This window comes from Oryx dammah, unplaced genomic scaffold (assembly GCF_014754425.2).
Source record: "Oryx dammah isolate SB20612 unplaced genomic scaffold, SCBI_Odam_1.1 HiC_scaffold_11209, whole genome shotgun sequence".
Taxonomy (NCBI): domain Eukaryota; kingdom Metazoa; phylum Chordata; class Mammalia; order Artiodactyla; family Bovidae; genus Oryx; species Oryx dammah.
Window position 1 is genome coordinate 3,257,473 of NW_024080602.1, and position 21,507 is coordinate 3,278,979.

The window sequence follows — 21,507 nt, forward strand, 5'->3', positions numbered from 1 at the left end:
AGATGACCATGATGGTGTGATCACTCACCTAGAGCCAGACATCCTGGAATGTGAAGTCAAGTGGGCCTTAGAAAGCATCACGATGAACAAAGCTAGTGGAGGTGATGGAATTCCAGTGGAGCTATTTCAAATCCTGAAAGATGATGCTATGAAAGTGCTGCACTCAATATGCCAGCCAATTTGGAAAACTCAGCAGTGGCCACAGGACTAGAAAAGGTCAGTTTTCATTCCAATCCCAAACAAGGGCAATGCCAAAGAATGCTCAAACTACTGCACAGTTGCACTCATCTCACATGCTAGTCAAGTAATGCTCAAAATTCTGCAAGTACGTGAACCGTGAACTTCCAGATGTTCAAGCTGGTTTTAGAAAAGGCAGAGGAACCAGAGATCAAATTGCCAACATCCACTGGATCATCAAAAAAGGAAGAGTTCCAGAAAAACATCTATTTCTGCTTTATTGACTATGCCAAAGCCTTTGACTGTGTCACAATAAACTGTGGAAAATTCTGAAAGAGATGGGAATACCAGGCCACCTGACCTGCCTCTTGAAAAACCTATATGCAGGTCAGGAAGCAACAGTTAGAACTGGACATGGAACAACAGACTGGTTCCAAATAGGGAAAGGAGTATGTCAAGACTGTATATTGTCAACCTGCTTATTTAACTTCTGTGCAGAGTACATCATGAGAAACGCTGGGTGGAAGAAGCACAAGCTGGAATCAGGATTGCCGGGAGGAATATCAATAACCTCAGATACGCAGATGACACCACCCTTATGGCAGAAAGTGAAGAGGAACTAAAAAGCCTCCTGATGAAAGTGAAAGAGGAGAGTGAAAAAGTTGGCTTAAAGCTCAACATTCAGAAAACGAAAATCATGGCATCTGGCCCCATCACTTCATGGGGAATAGATGGGGAAACAGTGGAAACAGTGTCAGACTTTATTTTTGGGGGCTCCAAAATCACTGCAGATTGTGATTGCAGCCATGAAATTAAAAGACACTCCTTGGAAGAAAAGTTATGACCAACCTAGATAGCATATTGAAAAGCAGAGACATTACATTGCCTACAAAGGTCTGTCTAGTCAAGGCTATGGTTTTTCTAGTGGTCACGTATGGATGTGAGAGTTGGACTGTGAAGAAAGCTGAGCGCCAAAGAATTGATGCTTTTGAACTGTGGTGTTGGAGAAGACTCGAGAGAGAGCCAGGGACTGCGAGGAGATCCAACCAGTCCATTCAAAGGAGATCAACCCTGGAATTTCTTTGGAAGGACTGATGCTGAAGCTGAAACTCCAGTACTTTGGCCACCTCATGCGAAGAGTTGACTCATTGGAAAAGACTCTGATGCTGGGAGGGATTGGGGGCAGGAGGAGAAGGGGACGACCCAGGATGAGATGGCTGGATGGCATCACGGACTCGATGGACGTGAGTCTGAGTGAACTCCAGGAGATGGTGATGGCCAGGGTGGCCTGGTGTGCTGCGATTCATGGGGTCGCAAAGAGTCGGACACAACTGAGCAACTGAACTGAACTGAACCCTCTTCACGTCCAGAGTGTAGACGTGAAGACTGGAGTTTAGGATACCTGCCGCAAGTCCCTGCTTTGCTTTTCCCAGGCACCTTTTACACCCATGAGAAGTCAGTGACATCTGCCCCCACCGCCTTGGGAGTAACAGATGCCTGCTGTCCTGCTCAATAGCTCCTGCTCAGGCCCTGGGAGGAGGATGGCCCTTCTCGCTCGCTGGGCCCCCTGGCTTCCGTGATCTGAAATAATGAATTTTGTGATTTCACCTTCTTGGTGGGGATGTATAGAAACTTATTTAGTTGCTAAGTTGTGTCCTACTCTGCAACCCCATGGACTGTATCCTGTCAGGCTCTTCTGTCCACGGGATTTTCTGGGCAAGAATACTGGAGTGGGTAGCCATTTCCTTCTCCAAGGGACCCTCCAGGTGATCTTCCTGACCCAGAGATTGAACCCGCATCTCTTGCGTCTCCTGCATTGGCAAGGAAGCCCAGCCCAACTGCCTTCAATCAGAAGGACTCCATGGGTTCCACTTCCCCAGAGTGGGAGCTGGATGCTGAAGGTGCTGCCTGCCGCCCCCCCTCACTCAGCAGGTCACAATCTGCACAATCTTAATTGAGTAAGCCAGCTCCAGCCTTGGCCTCTCAAAGCACAAGGGCCCCCACCTCCCCAGTAACCTCAGTTCTCCCCTACGTTGATTCCGTGTTTCCTCCAAACCCTGTCCCAGGCCCGTTCTCCATACAAGGACTTAATGGATATCACCTAAGTGGGCGCACATCTGATTGTGGGGTCTGAGGCTTACACAGTTTTGAGTATGCTTGATAAGAAAACTTCTAAAAAATTGAATAAAATTGATAGAATATTTAGAATGGAAAAGATATCAGCTAATTATTGGAGCCTTGGAGATTCCTATCCCTCTTGACTGAGATCTCTTTGGGAAGTTTCCTTAAATGTTTCCCAAGAAATACAGGAGAGGCTGGCCTTGAAAGGCTTGGCACACTGATAGGTGGGTCTGGGGTGATCGCGCTGGTGGACAGCAGTGACTGGCCTGTATCCGACAGCATCTGGATAAATCCAGTGAAACCACAAGAGGGCTTATGGGGAAAGCACTGCAATAGCGACCAAGGAAACCAGTTTATGGGCCATGAGACTCAGGAGCTGGCCTGTAAAAGATGACATAGACACTGGCATTTCCACCAGCCCTACAGCCCTCCTCTCCTGCTGCCGGGCTAAGCGGAGGATGGATGGACTACTTACTTAACTAGCAAGTGAGACAGGAAATCTGCTCTCTGACATGTGAACTAGGAGGCTAACTTGAGCCTTCCACATTATAACTGAATATGCCAGGAGCAATCGACCCAGAGACTACACCATGGTAACCCCAAAGCAACTAGTCAGCACCATCCAAGTCCAGCTGTTTTTGTCCTGACCACAGGATCTACTCCCAGTGGAACACAGTATACCTTGGCCAGAGACTGGCAGGTAAGTTTCTGGTGGTGTGGGTTTACCACTTGGGGAATGGGATTAGAAAGGGTCTTACAGACTTCACCTGTCCTCCACTCAGCTCCATCTGAGACCGCTACTGAGGTCACTGATCCAGGCCTCTACTGGAGAAAGTCACCATTCTATGACCCCTAGGGTCTGTTAGACACCGCCCCCCCGCCCCCGCTCCAGGTTTCAGCGCCAGCTGTGGGGACTGCAGGCTGGGACGCCGACCGCAGGCTGGGGTGGTGTGACCTCAGAGTGCTGTCACTGCTCGTGTGTTGCTTCATGGCCATGATCTCCCCTGTACTGTACCTGTTAAGCGTCTTGTGTTTCTTCCCTAGCCTGAGCAGAGGGAATCTGTTTGGGGACTAGGTGACAGTGCTGGCCTCACCACTTTGTTTATTGGTTTAAGGCTGCGCTGTCTTCGTTGCACGCGGGTTTTCTCTAGTTGCAGAGCGTGGGCTTCCCGCGGCAGTGGCTTCTCTTGGTGTAGAGCGCAGGCTCTAGGCACACGGCTGCAGCCGTTGCAGCACAGGGGCTGATTAGTTGTGACTCCCAGGCTCTGGAGTGTGCAGGCTTTGGTAGTTATGGTGCAGGGCTTAGTTGCTCTGAGACATGTGGGATCTTCTGGGACCAGGGACCAAACTCGCGTCCCCTGCCTTGGCAGGTGGACTTCCCACCATTGAGCCACCAGGGCAGTCCTGGCCTCACCACTGGCGAGTCTGACTGCAGGGCCTCCCTCCTCTGGACTTCCATGAAAAAATTCACCCAAAGTTGGCTCACGTCTCAGGGAATTACTATCTCGCCTTCTTTGTGTCTTACTCTTGATTGGGTGTGCACTCAGTCGTGTCTGACTCTTGGCGACCCCCCTGGACTGTGGCCCGCCAGGCTCCTCTGTCCATGGGATTTCCCAGGCAAGAATACTGGAGTGGGTAGCCACTTCCTGCTGCAGGGGGTCTTCCTGACCCAGGGATCGAACCGGTGTCTCTTGGGTCTTCTGTGTTGGCAGACAGATTCTTTACCACTGCACCACCTGGGAACTCTTGGTATTCTTCTAGCTACTGTTATCATGGGGTTGCGAAAGAATCGAAAACAAGTTAGAGACTAAACAGCAAAAACAACAATCTGTAATTATATTTGTGATCTGTGGTTGCAATGCACCTCTGCATACCTGACCCCAGGGATATCTCAGAAGAGGGGCAGGACCAGGATTATAAGAGTCGTGCAGGATGTGTGGGTGTGTATGGCCAGGCCACTCAAGATGGCTGTTCACTTGCTGTCTGTGTATCTCCTGCTCCACCAGTCCCTACTTCACACACAGGACTGTCCAGTCCTGTTCATCGCAGGCCTTTATCTGTGACTGCCCCCAGCTGGTTTCCCTGGTAACTGATAAGCCTTCTGAAGTCAATGCTCTCTATAACTGGTAGCCGCCTCCTCCTCCAGAGCAGCAGAAGGCACACCGTGTCCTGCCTGCCGTCTGCCGTCCACAGTCGGGTGTTGCTCCAGGATGTGGCTTCAGATCTGTAAGGTCCCCCATCCGATAAGTTGTTGTCTGTCTCTCGGCTCTTTGGTCTCGAGGCTGGGCTACTATACGGCTCGCAGGACCTCGGGGTACTGCCCAACGGTCACGTCTCCCCCAGGAGCCCCTTTCCAAACACAGGGGGATTCCAAGTGAGCCCGGGCCTGGCTCTTCAGGCTTCCCCTCAAGCATCCGCTCTGTGCCCCAGGCCCTGCCAAGGCCCCACCTGATGTCCCCTCTCCTCTTCTTCCTGTAAGTCTCATAGAAGCTCCCCTCCTTTCCTGCTCCCACCAGCCTTTCCTCAGCCCCAACTGGGAGGAGTCAGAAACCTCCAGCTAAAACTTTCTGGGTCTAGAAATGGGTGTGAAGTCGAGGAAAAGAGAACCTTTCACAAGGAAATGGTCAGAGGACAAAAACAGCCCCCCCTGCCCTGATCCATGTAACTTCTACAAATTACCAACAGGTCTCTCTGCACACATGCAGCCCTTTCCAGGCCCCCAGACCAAGAGCCCTAGTGCAGTGCATAACCAGTGTGGCCATACCTGCTGGTCCCGACAGACTCGGTGGGCCCTGGACTCAGGGCCCCAAAGGCAGGGCAGCCACCAGCTGTGGACACAGGATACAACAGGGATCTGGGAGAAGGAGGGGGAGAACCCAGCTGTGCCCAGCGCTGCAGTTCCATCCCCCGTTCACTTCCTCAGTGGGTGTGGGGAGGGGTGGGCTGGGGACAAACCACTGAGAAATGGGGAAAGTCAGCAGCTTCTGCTGGAAGGGGTGGGAAGTGCAGTGGGGAGTGGAGGGGAAGGAAGGAAAGAGGGAGCCTTCCTGACCAGGAAAGTCACTTAAGAGGTCTCCCTCCGAGTCCCCTGAGTTGCCTGTGGTGGGGCCAGAGACCCCAGCATGGGCACCTACCACACCCCCAGAAGAACAGGAGGGAACTGACTCAGGCTGAAAATGGACCATCTGGCCATTAACTCTCAACATAAGGCCAGGATGCTGAGGCACAGAGCTGTGGAATGGGCACCGAGGTCTTCTTCAGAGGGGCCTTTCTTCTCCTGTGTGTGGCATCCAGGGTTCTGGCGGAGGAGGTGGCTGTCACTGGGCTGTGGTGTCACACAGGGTTTCCTTCCCATATTAAAAAGCAGAGACATTACTTTGTCAACAAAGGTTCATCTGGTCAAGGCTATGGCTTTTCCAGTGGTCATGTATGGATGTGAGAGTTGGACTGTGAAGAAAGCTGAGCGCCGAAGAACTGATGCTTTTGAACTGTGGTGTTTGAGAAGACTCTTGAGAGTCCCTTGGACTGCAAGGAGATCCAATCAGTCCACCTTAAAGGAGATCAGTCCTGGGTGTTCATTGGAACGACTGATGTTGAAGCTGAAGCTCCAATACTTTGGCCACCTGATGCAGAGAGCTGACTCATTTGAAAAGACCCTGATGCTGGGAAAGATTGAGGGCAAGAGGAGAAGGGGACAACAGAGGATGAGTTGGTTGGATGGCATCACTGACTCAATGGACATGGGTTTGGGTGGACTCCGGGAGTTGGTGATGGACAGGGAGGCCTGGTGTGCTGTGGTTCATGGGGTCGCAAAGAGTCGGACACGACTGAGCGACTGAACTGAACTAATGTGGTGTGTGATGTGCCTAAAGGGCATGTGCAAAGTGCCCAGCACCTAGGAGGAGACTCTATTTAGCCCCTAATGCAATCCTCAGAGAGAAAGACCCCTGAAGGCAGGCCTGGGGGGACCCAGCGATCCCCTCTCTGGGTGACCCCTTCTTAGTGTCCACAGAGGGCTCCCAGGAAGGAACAGCGGCCCTTGTCCTCTGGCTACAGAATATCAGCTTCCTGGTGCAGGACCAACTGCTGGCGAAGCCCTCGGGCAGCTCCCATCTCTCAAAATCCAGCCTGCCACCACCCCACAGCCAGGCATCCCCAGAGCACAGGAAGCTGGAATCTGACCCCTGGCGGCGGGCCTGGTCTCCATGGCAACCGGGGATTTATTACCGGGGCCTCCACCCGGCTGGGCGGACTTTCGACTTGAAGCCGGGAAGAAGGGGAACAGGAAGGCAGTTCTGGGAGCAGCGAGCCCACGGGTGGCAGTTGGAGGTCCCGCGATGGTGAGTGAGGATCTGTGTGGCCTGGCCAGGCTGCCCTGGGCTGGGGAGGCAGGGGGCTTTCATGGAGTCCCTTCCTGACTGTTCTCTCTCTGCTGCAGGCCAAGTTTCTTTCCCAGGACCAAATTAATGGTAGGTTTGGTTTGTTCTTTCATTAGCAACTCACAGCAAAATATGGGTCTCATTAGGTAATTTGCTCTGCTCATGTTTTGTTGGTGGGAGAGCTGGGCCCACCCACGAGCCAGGGGCCGACTGCTACCAGGAAGGGCCTGGTGGAGGGGTGGGGGATAAGGCTTGGAGGTAAGAACTGTCCTTAGTACACAGTGTGATTTGCAAGAGGGCCTGACAGGAGAGGGGGCACTTCGGTTCTCCTCCAGAACTTGATAGTTGGGGGTGGAGGGGAAGAGGGGCTGGTCGGAGAGACACCAACTGGTTGTGACTGAGGGCCCCAGCTGAAAAGGGGGCTTTGTAACTGGCTGAGAAAGAGAACAGGGCCCAGGGCTGTGCTCTCGGAAAGGGTGCTTTGTTTAGGCTGTGGGCCTCAGTCTCCCCATCTGTAACGGGTGAAGGCCAGTGGAGGTGGCCTCAGAGATCCCTCTGCCCTGACGGCAAGCCTCGTGTTGGCATCTGGAGCACTTTATTCTGTGAATCCCCAAACCTGCCCCAGGCAGCTTCAGTTTCCCACAGTGCCTGGTTCTGTTTCCACGAGGCCAAGAGTTGGGTTACACAGAAGCCAGGGGGAGACCCGGCTGGGGAGGCTCAGCTGAGCTCAAGCAGGGAGATGAACTGAGGGTTGGGTTACCTGGGCAGGACTTGCAGAGTTCTGGCTACCAGCAGCGTCTATAAGGGATAGAGGGTAGGTGGGTTGCAGGCACCTCCCCATAGGCCCCTTGATATTCTTACCCCTCAACGGGGTCCAGAGCAAGGGACTTTTAAAATCCAAGGCCCAGGGTAGGGGCCTCTCCTACCCAGTCTTAAGACAAGGCTTGATGAGTCTCGGGGCTGGAATCCAGCTGTCAGTGTCCCCCCACCAAACCCGGTGCTGGGGCTCACTGACCCTCCCTCTGGGGCCTCTGAATCTCCCAGAAAGGAAGAAGGTACGTTTCCCTTTGTATCTTAGTCTGACACAAAGAAAGGGACCACAAATGTTCAGGAAAGAAAGACTGCTTGAAGGGAAGACCAGGGACCTTGGAGGCAGTGGACCTGGGCTCCAGTCACCTCTGAGCCTCAGTGGTCTCATCTGTGAAGTGGGAATAATGACACTGCCTCATCAGGCTCCTGTGAGCAAGAGAGAGCAGGTGGCAGGCACGCACCTGACTCTGTGCCTGGACGCCACCCAGATGTAAGCCGGGGCCAGCTTGTTCTTGCTAGCGTGAGCTACGTGGTACACTTTTAGGAATTTTGTGAACCATTATTAAATAAAGGAATCTGAAAGAATGTCCCAGTCCCTTCGTCTATACAGGTTTTTTAAAAGATAGCTCTGTTGCAATTAGTAGTGCTGAAGATTTGAAAGACTTCAGTTTAATGGATGTAATTTGCACAAAGGTGAGGAATAGTTTAATAGTAGATCACTCATCAGATGTAGTGACAGTGTAGTCATTGGGAAAATAGTTGCATTCATTGGCCTGCAGCTTACCTCACTTACGGATAAATCAAAATTGTAGGTTGGCAGTGGATACAAGAGCTGGCAGAAACTCATTTGTGATAATCAATTGGCTAGCTGGGATTTATAATCAAAGTATTTTTATTACTTGTTAAGTTGGATGCTATACATCCTTAAGTCTATACCATGTACAGATGTCATCAGAGTCGGTTCCATTCCCAGCACAACTGGTGTTATCCTGGGTCTGGGGAGGATTCTTTCTTGCCTTGGGGCATTTGCATTTTCAAAGGGAAAACTTAAAGGGGATTTTAATCCAGTTTATTTAACCCAATTTGTTCTTTCATTCAACAATTATGAGTCCTTTTTATTGTGCCAGCCCCGTTCTAGGGATTAAAAATACAGCAGTGCACATCGGAGCCCAAAATCCTTGTGCTCACAGGGTTCACCTGTGTGGGGAGGTGGGGACAACAAAGGAAAGGAGTAAACAGGATGTTGGATGGCAGGCAGGTCTGTCAGGAGAAGGGCCTGGCAGGGAGAGCAACGAGGTGTAGAGGTCATGGAGGCGGGGCAGGAGTGGAGAGAAGAGCCCTGCTGTTTCAGGGCTGGCCTCCAAGTCCAGAGGACCCCCCAGATCTTTAAAGCAGGAAGACACATTTTAGGTAACTGGGGAGGAGATGGGCCCCCAATTGACTCTAGCCCTGCTGATACCAGGGGCCACAGGCCCCCAAGAGCAGAGTATGGGGGAGGCAGTTTGCCCCCTGTGGAGTCTGGTCCATTCCCGGTCCCAAGAGTATGCTGTCCCCACCCGGCTACTGTCGGAAGGTGCTCAACTATCATAGGATGGGGTCTCAGGAAGGTAGTGGGCCCACCTCTTGGGCAGAGGCAAACCCAGACAGAAGGTAAGCTGGGGTGGCCAAGACAGGTCCCCTGGAGGTGGGCGGGGAGCTGAGTTCAAGCTCTGTGTGCAGGGTGGGCCCCTGTCCCTGTCCCCACTGGCGCTGGGCCCTCTTAGAGGCCACTCTGGTTCCTGCCGCTGGGTCCTGTTGGTGGTCTGCCCCTCCAAAGCCCAGGTTCTGGAAAGTTCTGAAAGGGCGGGAGGTTCCCCTTCAACCTCTCCACAGGCATAAAAGCAGATAATTGTCTCTAAACCCCACCGCCTGGCCTGCCTTTGATTAGCAATGCCCCTGAAACCCTAGGCTGCTGGGAGTGGCCCTAATGAGGCAGCATCAAGGGGCCCTCGGCCTGGGCGTCCTCTGCCACCTCTCCCGCCCTCTGGTGGAGCTCCAGGGTAGCCTGGGCAGAGCAAGCTGCCCACTGCCCCCACTGCCAGGAGCCCTTGGCTGCTCCAGCCTTCCTTGCTCTTCTGCACCATGGGAACAACTAGGGTCCCTCCCCACAGGGCCACAGTGAGGATGACACAAGGGCCTGGGGGAAAGCGCTAGTAGTGGGAGCTGCTTTTGCTGGTTTTGTTACTATCCGCTCAGAAGCTGCTGCTCCAGGCCTCTGAGGAACCAGCTGGCTCTGGGAAGTGGGAGAGAGCAGGGTGCTAGGGAACAGTGCAGGGCCCGGCATGCTCCCAGTGGGGCTCAAGCTGGAGCTCTACCCCATGGGTCCTGGGGGCTGCAAGAGAGGGGCATTTGGCCATTTCCACCTCTACCCTGTGGTCAGGGCCTCTGTGAGGACCCCTTATTTTCCAAGCTCCTGGCTGGCCTCCCTGTGCCTCCAGGGCTGGGGGTCAGGGCAGATGCAGGTGGGGGCTGGTTCCACTGGGGTGGGGAGCTGTGGATCTGCAGGCCACTTCACCTCCAGAGGGGAGAGAGGGTTCAAGGAGAGTGGTAAGGAAGATCTCCGCGGAGCTGGGAGGACGTCCGGGCAGTGCCTGTTTTAGTCTTGAGTGGGGCCTGGGCCTGTGTGAGAGCACGGCTTGAGAGTTCAGCAGCCCGGAGACCGGCGGCTGCAGCAGTGGACTCAGAAGCTCCCAGTTGTGATACCTGTCACCACGTGTGATGGCCTCTCTGCCAGGCCTTCCCAGAGTGGGTTTCTGGTCCTCCAGCAAGCCCCAAGGCATTATTATTCTGTTTCCCACCTAAGTTGTCATTTGCTGAGATCCCCTAGGAATTTGGTGCCCTGCTGTGGGCTCCTGGTCTCCCTGGGCTGGACCTGGAGCGAGAGCGCGAGCAAGTTTTCCTGTGTGTGCTAAGTTGCCTCAGTCACATCCAACTCTGCCACCCTGTGGACTGCAGCCCACCAGGCTCCTCTGTCCATGGGACTCTCCAGCAAGGGTACTGGAGTGGGTTGCCATGCTCTTCTCCAGGGGATCCTTCCGACCCAGGGATCGAATCCACGTCTCATGTCTGCTGCACTGGCAGGCGGGTTCTTTACCACTGTGGTTCTAGTCAGTTGAGGACAGGAGCAGGGAGGGAGGAGGCAGAAGGGAGGTCAGGAAGGAAAGGGGATGGGGTTGACAGGATGGAAGGCAAGAAATGCAGTTAAACATACATTTCAGATAAACGACAAATACCTTTGTAAGCATGTTGTTGTTAAGTCCTGTCCGACTCTTTGTGACCTCATGGACTGAGGTTTATCTGAAACTCAATTTACTTTGACAGCCCTGGGTTTTTTTTTTTTTTGGCTAGGTCTGGCCACTCTGGGAGGGGAGGAGGACTGGGAAGCAGGCAGAAGGAAGGGGAGGGGCAGAGAGTGGAGAGAGGACTGAGAAGTTGGGCGAGGGTGAAAAAGCCACCCTGATCCTCCTTCTGGGCTGTGGCAGAGTACAAGGAATGCTTCTCCCTGTACGACAAGCAGCAGCGCGGGAAGATTAAAGCCACGGACCTTCTGATGGTGATGCGGTGCCTGGGGGCCAGCCCAACGCCTGGGGAGGTGCAGCGGCACCTGCAGACTCACAGGATAGGTGAGTGGGCCCGGCTGGGCCAGCTGCCACGGAAGGAGTCGTCTGGGTGAGTGGGTGGGCCCTGAGCCCTATAGCTCTTATCCCAGGGACGCAGGCAGGCAGGCAGGTCGGGTGTGACCAGCTCAGAGGTTTGAGAGGTCCGTGTTAGCCAGAGCTCTCTGGCTGGGTGTGGAGGCACCTGGCCAGGTGTGTTCGTAGCAACGAGTGACGCCCCACCCCAGGGGACTGGGGGATCTAGACATTTCACCACAGTTGTCGCAAACCTGCAGTCCAGACGGTGCTAAAACGATCCCAAGGTTGTTTTGATGGAAGTGTCCCTTTACTTAGATGCGTCATGTGCTTAGCTCAGCAACACCATGAAGGAGGCACTATCCTAATCCAAGTTTTACAGATAAAGATCAAGATTCAGAGCCCAGCTGGTAAATTCCGAGCCCTTAAGCCAATGGTGGAATCAGATTGGAACCAGATTGTTCAAAATTGTTCAAATTGTTCAAAATGGGAAGAAAACATAGAGGAAAACCCACCCAAAATGTTACCAAGTTGTCCTCTGCTGATGTGATTATGGGTGATTTTTCATTCTCTTTTTTCCTGTTTTTGACGAAGAAAACATATACTACTTTTACAACCAAAAACGGGTTGCTTTTTGTTGATGGTGACAACTTTTTTTTAAGAAAAAAGATGGAGGAATGTCAGATGCCAGGATGGCTGTTTGCATCGATAGCTGGACACTCAAGAAGGAAAGAGGAAGGGCTCTTGATCACTTGATCAACAGCCCAACTGAACCTCCGTTTCCCCATCTCTCAGTCGGGTTCCCACCCTCTGCTGGGGTTATACCAAGGCCCCATCAGAGGGCGACTGCAGCGGCAATGGGAGCTTGTCCTGAGGCCGGGCTGGGGGTGGCCTCTGAAGGCCCCAAGCCTGGTGATGGGGAGCTCAGCCACCGAGAACCCCTGCTTCCGTCTTCACAGCGTGCTGGTTTCCTTTGGTTTCCGTCTCCTTCAGACAGGAAGCTGTGGGCAGGGGCACTTCCGATTTCCTGCAGCTGGAGCCCGGCCTGGGCTGAGGGCCACAGGCATGCCTGGAGGAGGGTGTGGGCTGGGGTGGAGGCTGCAGTGAAGGGAAGGGCAAGCGAGGGAGGCTTGAGCCCCACCATCCACCTGTCTTTGTAGATGTGTTGCAGCAACTGTCAAAGGGGGAGGATAGACATGTTGGTGCACTTCCTCCAGTTTAGGGCAGGAGAGAAGCATCCAGAAGGGGTACAGGAAGCAGTGCTTCATCCTGGTCTTGTCACTGCTCTGAGCTGCTGTCTCTTTAGTGGGCAAAATGAGATGTCCAGGCACTGAAGGTTGTTGGAAAGATTAAATGAGGCATATCCATGGTGGGAACTCAGCAAGACAGGCTGCAGCCTCTTCCCCGTGAACACAGCCACCACCATGGTGCTTCCTGAATTGGGTGGCTCTTGAGCTGGCCTTGAAGGCTTGGGCAGGAGGCCAGCTGACATTCCCAAGAGAAGCCTTTTGCTCCTTGCTCACTCTGCTCTTTGGGGGTTTCCTAGACAGAAATGGAGAGCTGGATTTCTCTACTTTCCTGACCATCATGCATATGCAAATAAAACAAGAGGACCCAAAAAAGGAAATTCTTTTGGCCATGTTGATGGCGGACAAGGAGAAGAAAGGCTACATCATGGCGTCTGAACTGCGGTCAAAACTCATGCAACTGGGGGAGAAGCTCACCCACAAAGAAGGTAATGGCCTGGGTCCCTATTTCCCAACAGTGGGAGGTGACTAAGGAGTTGGGGGCACACCAAAGTCCAAATCACGCCACCTCAGTTACGTAGGCATTGCACCTGATGGCATTTGGATGTTGGGACTAGATGCTGAGCTTGGCAAAGGTTGGGACTAGATGCTAAGCTTGGTGAACTCTGGACTGGAAACTGGAAAACTAGGGAACTGAGTGGCAGAAGTTAGCCAGGGTGAAGGGACAGTAGGGAAACCCAGTTAGGAGCTACTTGGGCATTACTCTATGTCTTCCAACTTTCACTGTGGGCCTTCATGACTGCGACACCTCTAGGATCACCAGTGTCCCTCTCATACCGATTAAAGAAACAAGTGCAGTGCATGGCCTGTGACGAGCAGAGCTAGGAGCTAGACACAGGGCTATCAGACCCCGGGACCCCCACCCACCGACCTCGCTCAGGCACTCCTCTCACCACAGCTGTCTTCTGAAGTTGCTGCTGCCACCAAGTTTCTAAATTGCGATGTTACTTTGCTCCCTTTTCTCGAGTCAGCCAGCCCTGAGCTCTTCCAGAAGGAATGTCCTGTCTGCCTTCCGTCTTCCTGCCTCCCCTGTCTTCCTGCCTCAGAGCCAGATGAGGGGCTTGGGCCTTCTGGGAAAGCCAGAGTTCACGGTGAGGGTGACCCCAACGCTGAGCCCTTGGCAGATGCCCTCCCAGCTGGCCTGACAGGCCCCTGGGTCCAGCCACAGCGGCCATGCCAGGCTGCCACCCGAGTCCACATCCCCAACTCCAGAGGCTGCAATTTCTAGGCAGGCCGTCGGGCTCACCTGTGATTGGGGCAGGAGGACACGGTTGGTGGAAGAAAAAGGCTCCGGTAATGATGGGCCTTTAGCCTTTGGTGAAATCACAACAGACTTGAATCCTGGCTCCCCCTCCTTCTGGGGGAGCTCAGGTGAGTTTCTTAACCTCTCTCACCCTCCTCAGTTTCCTCGTTGGGAAATGAGGTTACAACAGGCAATCCCTCAGGACCCTGCAAGAGCTAACATTCTATAAAGCAGTCTACTAAGATTTTATCTGCAGTCACAAAGGCACAGTGCAAAGGAAGTAAAAATAGCGCTAGAGAAGGCAGATGGAGCTTCCCCCGCTCTTCCAGGCTGGCAGCTATCACGATCCCATCTTTCATTGTGGCTGTTTTAACATGAACAGGGAATCACAGGCTATGCTTCCCTCCCGGGCTCCAAGGACACTACTCAGCCTTTTACGGATCAGGTGGAGTGTTAGCAGAGAGGTCAGCAGGGGCCTTCATTTTTGCGGTTAATGATCCGTCTAAAACAATACCATGGTCCCCAAACTTAAACATCTCTCTCATTTGTTTAACCAGTAAAGAAACATTTCAAAGAAAGTGGCAGTGTCTGCCAGAGACTGATGTCCTTTTCCTCTGGCTATGGGAGATAGAAAAGGTAATACTGGAAGTAAGACTCCTTTACCTTCAGTGATAGAAAGGAAAGTTGGCTTACTGCAGAAGCATCCTTGGAGCAGCTGAGACGGCTGTGAGAGAGGCCTCCTTTGCAAACCGGTTCTCTGTGGTTTTTCAGGGAACTGCTATTCTAACCAGAAGGTACCATCAGATTCCAGCTGCCCCTCTTCTGGACAGGTGGAGGCTGCAGTGACCGGTACTGGACTTGTCCACTGGGACAGTTTTAACCAAGTGGTTGATGGGTAGACGCTCCTCCATGAAATAAGATAAATTACCGTCTCAATGTTCTAAAAGTACTCAGAAGTACTATCAGCTCAAACGCAGTGCATAGCAATTACGATTTTGAGGAGGATGCTTAAGCAGGAAGTCACAGGATGCTTTTTCACTGTCCAGAGTTGTGTGGGGGCTGTCTGCAGCTGGCAAAGTTGACACAGAGCAGTGAGAGAGTTTTGTAAGACGGTGAGGAGGGTCCTGAGAAGCCACCATTGAAAAGTGTAAACTGAACTGGCTCTTCTTGTCAACTCCTGGGACAAGCTTGTATTTTATCCCAGGAATCCAGAACCAGTAAATGTACGTTTCTTTCTTTTTCTGAGCAACGTTAGAGAACAGTGGCAGTTTTTGTAGGCTTTGAGCTTAGACACAGTTGAATTTATTTTCTCTTGTATTATCCCACCTCCAAAACACTTTCAGAAAGAGGTGATAGTGGCAGATACCATTTGTCACCAAGCCCCCTCTTGGGGTGGGGGGGATGTCATTTTGGAAGGCAGGCCATAGACTGGGCTAGGGGCTCCAGGATGGAGCTGCAGGGGTGTCTGTTATGGAGGGTGTCTGAGAAGGTGGGCGGTAGAAGATAAAATCCATGCCAACACTTTCTGGAAATACTGGCACAGGAGCCAGATATTTTCTGAAGGAAAAAAAAGGTACAAGGTGGTTTCATTGACTGAATCCTTACCAGTACACCCCCTATCCTGGCCCCTGCAGAAAGCCAGATGAACTCAGAATTGATTCCATGGTCTCCAAGGGGGAGGGAGTGGGTTGTCCTTTTCTGTTCACCGGTTACTTCCTCACCTATGGAAGCAGTCAGCTGGAGGTTCAGGCAAGACCTCTGGGGAGGCTCAACCCCCAGCTGGATGCCTTATCGTATGACACTGAAGCCAAACTGAGAAATTACTGTGATTTATCGCAGTGGAGGATCTCTTCAGGGAAGCAGATATCGAACCGAATGGCAAAGTGAAGTACGACGAGTTCATCCAGAAGCTCACCATTCCTGTGCGGGACTACTGAACGAGGAGGCGAGAGAGCCGCCCCTGGGCCTGAGCACTCAGACTGTGGGTTTTGGAAAAGAAAGTGTTTCTTACACTTGCGGGAGATGGCAAACACAGCAAGATGACAAACCTAAGCCCAGCAAGAGGACAAGGAAACAAAATGATTCCAGCCATGGTATTAGCATGTCTTTAATAAAATTTTGTACTGTTTTAACCACTACCATTAGTCTAGCCCTTTACAGCCTGTGGTTTAGAGATGGGCCAGGGGTCTAGTCCCGACACTGCCATTTCCCAGCCAGGTGATTTTTGGCAAATCATTTCACCCCTCAAAGTGAGGGATCCTCACTAAAGTGGATTCTTGCTTCTTACCTCACAGAGCCTGTTGAGAATGGGCTTTGCTTTTGCAAACTGTAGGACACTATGTATTCCTGGGTTGCCATGATTGTGCTTCTCCTAAAAAGGGCAATTTACAGGAAGACCAATATTCTGTATCTGGGTGCTGGAACCATCTTCCACATTCCAAGATAAAGCTAGCTGGGAAACAGCAACAAGCAGAGAGCTCAAACAAACTACGGCAACATTTCTTGCAGCACCATGGGGTCATGTATAAATTCTCATTCCCAGTGCATACTAATGTAGTCCTGGATATTCATTCATGAGCAGAGTATACAGCAGGTTAGAACAAAGCGGCATCAGCTAAATGTTGGGAAGAAGGATCTGACTACAGCCGACCAGAGGGGACCGGGTGTGACGAACTGCAGTCACTGCAGCCTTGCAGACCTCGAGAAGACTCATGATGGTGCTTCTGTCAGCATTTTGAGTTCTTCCCTGGCCCATTATCAGAGGGGTTCATGGGACTAAGATGGGTTTGCATAAGTGAGTCAAATTGATGATGGCTTCAACCTGTTTCCTCAGGACTAGTGGCAAGTAGTAAGGGGATGGAACAGACCACAGCCGTGACACAGCAAGAGCCCTGCAAAACTGTTCCAGGGGTACAGGTCCTGCCAGGAGCTTTTCTAGCACAAGTGGCTTTTTAAATTAGTTATGAGTCAGCACAGTCCTAAAAAGGGCTGGAGTCACACATCAGCATGTTGAGAGGGGAGCCAGGCAGAACTCAAAGTACAGAGATTTTCATCCTTATATGTATCAAAATTGGGCTCTCTGGGCTGTGGCTTTTTCTAATGGTGCCTTGGTGGCTAACGCAAAAGAAAACCAAATTAAGAGGGAGGTGTGTCTTTGGGGAGGTTTATACAGGACACAACTTTGAGGGCGAGGCACAGGGAAACTTCAGGGGACAAAGCAGTCACAGTCAGTGTAACTATCTCAGTAAGGATGGGTGGCTTCAGACCAAATGGAGGTCCTGAGAGAGAGTCACTTTTGTTTCCCCAACAGTGTTAACTGCCCATTAAGTGATAAGGGATTCCTAGGAGCTGGAGAGAAGGGTTATGTGGGGGCAGGCAGTTATGTGCCCCCCACCCACCCACCCTAAACACCAAGTAGGTGAACTTGTGATTGCCTAGCTGGGGATCTTAGGCTCATACAGCACAAGGGCAGATCCAGGTTTTGTGAGATCTGAGGGTTATACGATTTGGCAGCCTTCCAGAATACGAGAGAAGCACACAATTACTAAAGGCTGCTCCCAGGACGCTGGAAGAGGCCAGAGCAAGTGAGGGGCCCTTGTGCTTAAACTTCATTACCTTCATGGTAAATTCATCTGAGGCTGGTTAGATGCTGGCACACCATGGAGAACAGCTATATTTCACTTTCAGGCAAGGCTCAAGGGTCAAGCTCCACATCAACTGTTAACCCCTCATGGACATGAGGAAGTTAGTCTTGCATAGCCAACCTGGAATACCAAGGATTAGACAGTAGATACCTGGGATTTAGATGGACAGGAAAAGGAAGTTCTGGGCTATAATAGTAAATGAGGGTCCAGTACCTCAAAGCTTGGCCTTTATACGCTACTGGGTGGTACTCATATGGCTTCCAGGCAAGTTTTATGAATCTCATTTGTCTAACAGGAATCTGAAGTATAACTTGCCAAAGACACCTAAGTGGTATGTACTGGCCATTAGAACCTGGGGCTCATGTCCACTGACTGTGTTCTAAGGGTGTTCAGTGGGTAGGATACCAAGATCCTGGGATGTGTTCTAATTTAAAAATATATCCCAGATAAGGCTCTGACAAGGATCCCATGCCTGGGTTTCATGCTCATTCCGACATTGGTTTACCTAGTGCCTAGTATGGTTTGCAAAAAGGCCACAGTGCTCTTAACAGTCAAATTGCAAATTAATTAAACAGATTTAAAACTAAACCAATGCTGTGGTTCATTACAAAGCTAGCCACATTTCAGTAAGAAAGGGGAATGACAGCTGTATATTCATGACTTACCTCAAAGCATGTTGCAAGAGAATAAACTACTTGTCATGCTTTGAAATCTCTGCATCAAAGGGGCTCTGGAAGCACAAAACATTGTCACTTTTTCTCATAGGGCTTGTCCCCTCGTATACCCAGCAGCGTACTTTACAGAAGACAAATTAACTGAAGGTTTTTCTTTTATTACATCTAAAGAGCTCTACATAAACAGGTAACATTCAATAGGTAAACAATTTTTTTTTCCAATGCATGTAATAAATATTTTCACTTGGTACTTTTATACAAACTGACATTGGTCTACTATACATTTTTAAAAGCCATTTTACTGGTTTGGCATGCGGTATGGAAATTCTAAGAGAGAAAGTTTTAAGGCAATGAATCACAGATTTAAGTTCATGGAATTTATGGTAACTTTTATATCTGTTTATATACATTTTTCCCCTTTGTTAATTAAACAGTTAACAGCAGCACACTCTGGAACCACCAGCTAGTCTCCCTCCCTCTTTCTGAAATCTAAGCTTTGTGTTTTCTTTTAACTAAAAAAAACAGAATCCAACATGTATTGAAAAAACAAAATTCTTACTAAAATCTTACTAAAATAATTTCAAATGTGCTTGAAAGTCCTAAAGATCTTGAAGTGTTTTATGTGTTTAAAATTGTTTAAAAACAATGTTCTTTCTACAATTAGTAATTTAAAATTGGGATATATTTCCATTCAGTTTCAGACATCTGACTCAAAGAAATATCTGCCAAGAAATCACATTTCTCAGAAGCTTAAGTATATCTTTTCTAAGTCAGTAATAGAAAATTGTGATAATGTCTAAATTAACAGGAGTAGAAAAATTTTAATGCTCAAAATAAATTAGTCAACCAAGCGTGGCATGGTTAAGGTCCAGATAGTTTTAAAAACGTGTTCAGTAATGCCCACAAAGTAATTAAAAGCCACTTCAACCCTGCTAGTCAAACAGCTATTATACTAAAGGTGTGTGTGCATATACACACACACCCACAGTTCTGTACAGAAACACAGACATATGCACACCTATTATGAGTGACCAAGGCAAGGGGGATGGTGGTAACTCGACTAAAGATTCTGAGAATCGTCATTTGTCCACAGACAGCATGTCAGTGTTAGCACTGTGCCAGGGTAGAGGGTCGGGGGGGTGGGGCGCGGTAGTGATAGTTGGCTAGGGAAAAAAGAAACAACTGTGCTTTTAAAAAAAACAAAACTTAGAAGAGAAAGATGCAGTGCATTTCTCCACTAATAATTACTATGGATCATAAAAGTCTGATTAACATCGGGCATGAGACCAACAGAGTAATAGCTACTACTGCAACATGTGAGAAAGTTAACAACTGAAGGGAACAAACTGCTCAGAGTGGAATGAACTAAAATAAAAAGACAACTGAACGGTTAGTTGCTCCTGTGGAGACGACCAAAGCTACTAGACAGACATTTATTTCTCCCTGTTACCTGTTCTTCCCTTAGACTGGTATAACTCAAGACACTGAGGGAAAATAACTCTCTCCAAAACTGGGCTGAAGAAAGTAGAGGGATGGGTTTTCAACTGGATCATTCAAAGAGTTCGTAATTCAGCATCATACACAAAGTTATTGATCAGAATTCTGAGACCACTAACAACAACAAAAAAAGAAAAAAACAAAACTATTCATTTTATCTTAGGCAGCTGAATTAATAGAAACATTTCCTATTACAATGTGAAATAAGAAGCAACTCCCTACAATTTAAGTAATTTCTATCCCAATCTGAATTAGACACAAATTATAATACTATTAGATATTAGCCTAAGTTAACATGGCAATGAGAGTTCTAAAGTGTTTACTCACCATAACACCAGATTCATTTAAAAACTTAACTATTTCCTGTTTTAACTGACAATGAATTTTTTTTTTTTTTATTGCAAGTTGTTTAGTGACTATAACTCAGCCATGTATGTGTGGAATACACATGCGTAGGGAAGACTATATAACTCACTTGTTACTCACACACACTTGTCTATAAATACATATATACACACACACATATACATATCAATACCAACTTGTTTTTCAAAATTCAAGTCAATAATTTGGTGGCAGAGAGATGCTGTAAAAACAGGTATTTTTAGATGCCACACAGTCATGTGAGCCATTAATTTTATCATACAATTGAAGACATACCCATCTTGAATTCTAACTGGATTAAAGTAGGTCAATTTGTTACCACTGCAAGGTTTAAAATATGACAATTTTATACACAAAGGTGGTCCTTCATCAACTCTGAGAACAACTCTGAGAATATTAACAGTTGTGATATAAAAATCCAGTTTGGAAAACTGGTAATCAGTATGCCCCTTCTTTATCTTTTCTGTTAAATCTGCTAAACCTTTCAATCAGATAAAAAATATTTTCGACACCTTCAGATATTACCTGAAGAACGTTAATACCTTCTCTGACGAGGATTTTGGAACACAAGTAGAATCACTTTTTCCTTCCCTCCAACCCTCACTCATTTCCTGAAAAACAGTTTTCAATATATTTACATGTTCCATTATTAGTAAGGATAGATCAGACTGATCCATGAATTCTTAAAAAAATCTGACTTTCCTATGTCATGCTTGTATTTAAAAAGTGAAGAAAAAAAAATAAACAAGATTACTAGGCTAAAATTAAGTACAGTTAGAACCAGAGAATGAAAATGAATAAGGATTAAGCCCATTTTGAATTTCAATTATTTATCAGATGATAGATTTCTACAGACGGACATGTATGGTGCACTCTATTTTCCGAAGAGAATTTACTTTTAAGGATAATTGACTGTCTTTCTTTTTTGAGGTGATGTAGCCTTACCTCTGTCAGCTGCACATGATACCCAACAGGGCTTTCTATGCTATTTTTACTTCCTACTTTGGTATGACGATCTTACAGGAAAATTTGTTACCCTGTGGCCAAAATAGCAGGTGTTCACAGACTTGGTTTAAATACATAATACTGGCAATCCAAATTTAGAATAAAGAACTAGACTAAGCCTACTCCTTACCCAGACAGCTTTACTCCAATCTCTGAAATATATTCTTGGGGGGCATCTAGCAATTAAGAGAGAATATGTGATGGAGAAGATGCAATTGGGACAGTTGATAAAGACGCTCATATGTGAATTCAAGACCTTCAAAGCACTTTGAAAGAAGCAGGCAACTGGTTTATCAACTGAATGCAAACTCGGGAGAAGGAACAGTAATGACAGAAAAATACACACAGACACACACACTGAACACACACACCTACAAGCTATGTCCTGAAAATACACAGAGAATGCAGAGCGACAGATGAGATTTATAACTTAAGGCTGAATAAAATATGCACACAAAGAGAATCCAAGTCTGTCGTTTTTAGAAAATGGAAATTAAAACTATCCCGCCCCGGCCCCCTCCCCACAACAAAGAAAAGCCCACAATTTAAAACTTCATACATGCAATTCCTTTTCTGTTATTGCAAATAAAATAAT

At 49.0% G+C, this 21,507-nt stretch overlaps 1 protein-coding gene across 3 annotated transcripts; it reads left to right on the plus strand.

Moving 5' to 3' along the window:
• The first annotated feature begins 1,950 nt into the window (after window positions 1-1,950).
• LOC120860890 (calmodulin-like protein 4) lies at window positions 1,951-21,393 on the plus strand. Of its 3 annotated transcripts, XM_040236600.1 has the most exons (5): window positions 6,497-6,638; window positions 6,737-6,767; window positions 11,009-11,149; window positions 12,705-12,893; window positions 15,548-21,393. In XM_040236600.1, the coding sequence occupies exons 1-5, from the start codon at window positions 6,504-6,506 to the stop codon at window positions 15,643-15,645; spliced, it is 594 nt and encodes a 197-aa protein (XP_040092534.1). In that variant the 5' UTR covers window positions 6,497-6,503; the 3' UTR covers window positions 15,646-21,393. The 3 variants fall into 3 exon arrangements, with proteins under 3 accessions (XP_040092536.1, XP_040092534.1, XP_040092535.1); XM_040236602.1 differs by lacking the exons at window positions 6,497-6,638; window positions 6,737-6,767 and adding an exon at window positions 1,951-2,998 and having other exon boundaries at window positions 15,548-15,841; XM_040236601.1 differs by lacking the exon at window positions 6,737-6,767 and having other exon boundaries at window positions 6,514-6,638; window positions 15,548-15,847.
• The last annotated feature ends 114 nt before the right edge of the window (window positions 21,394-21,507 follow it).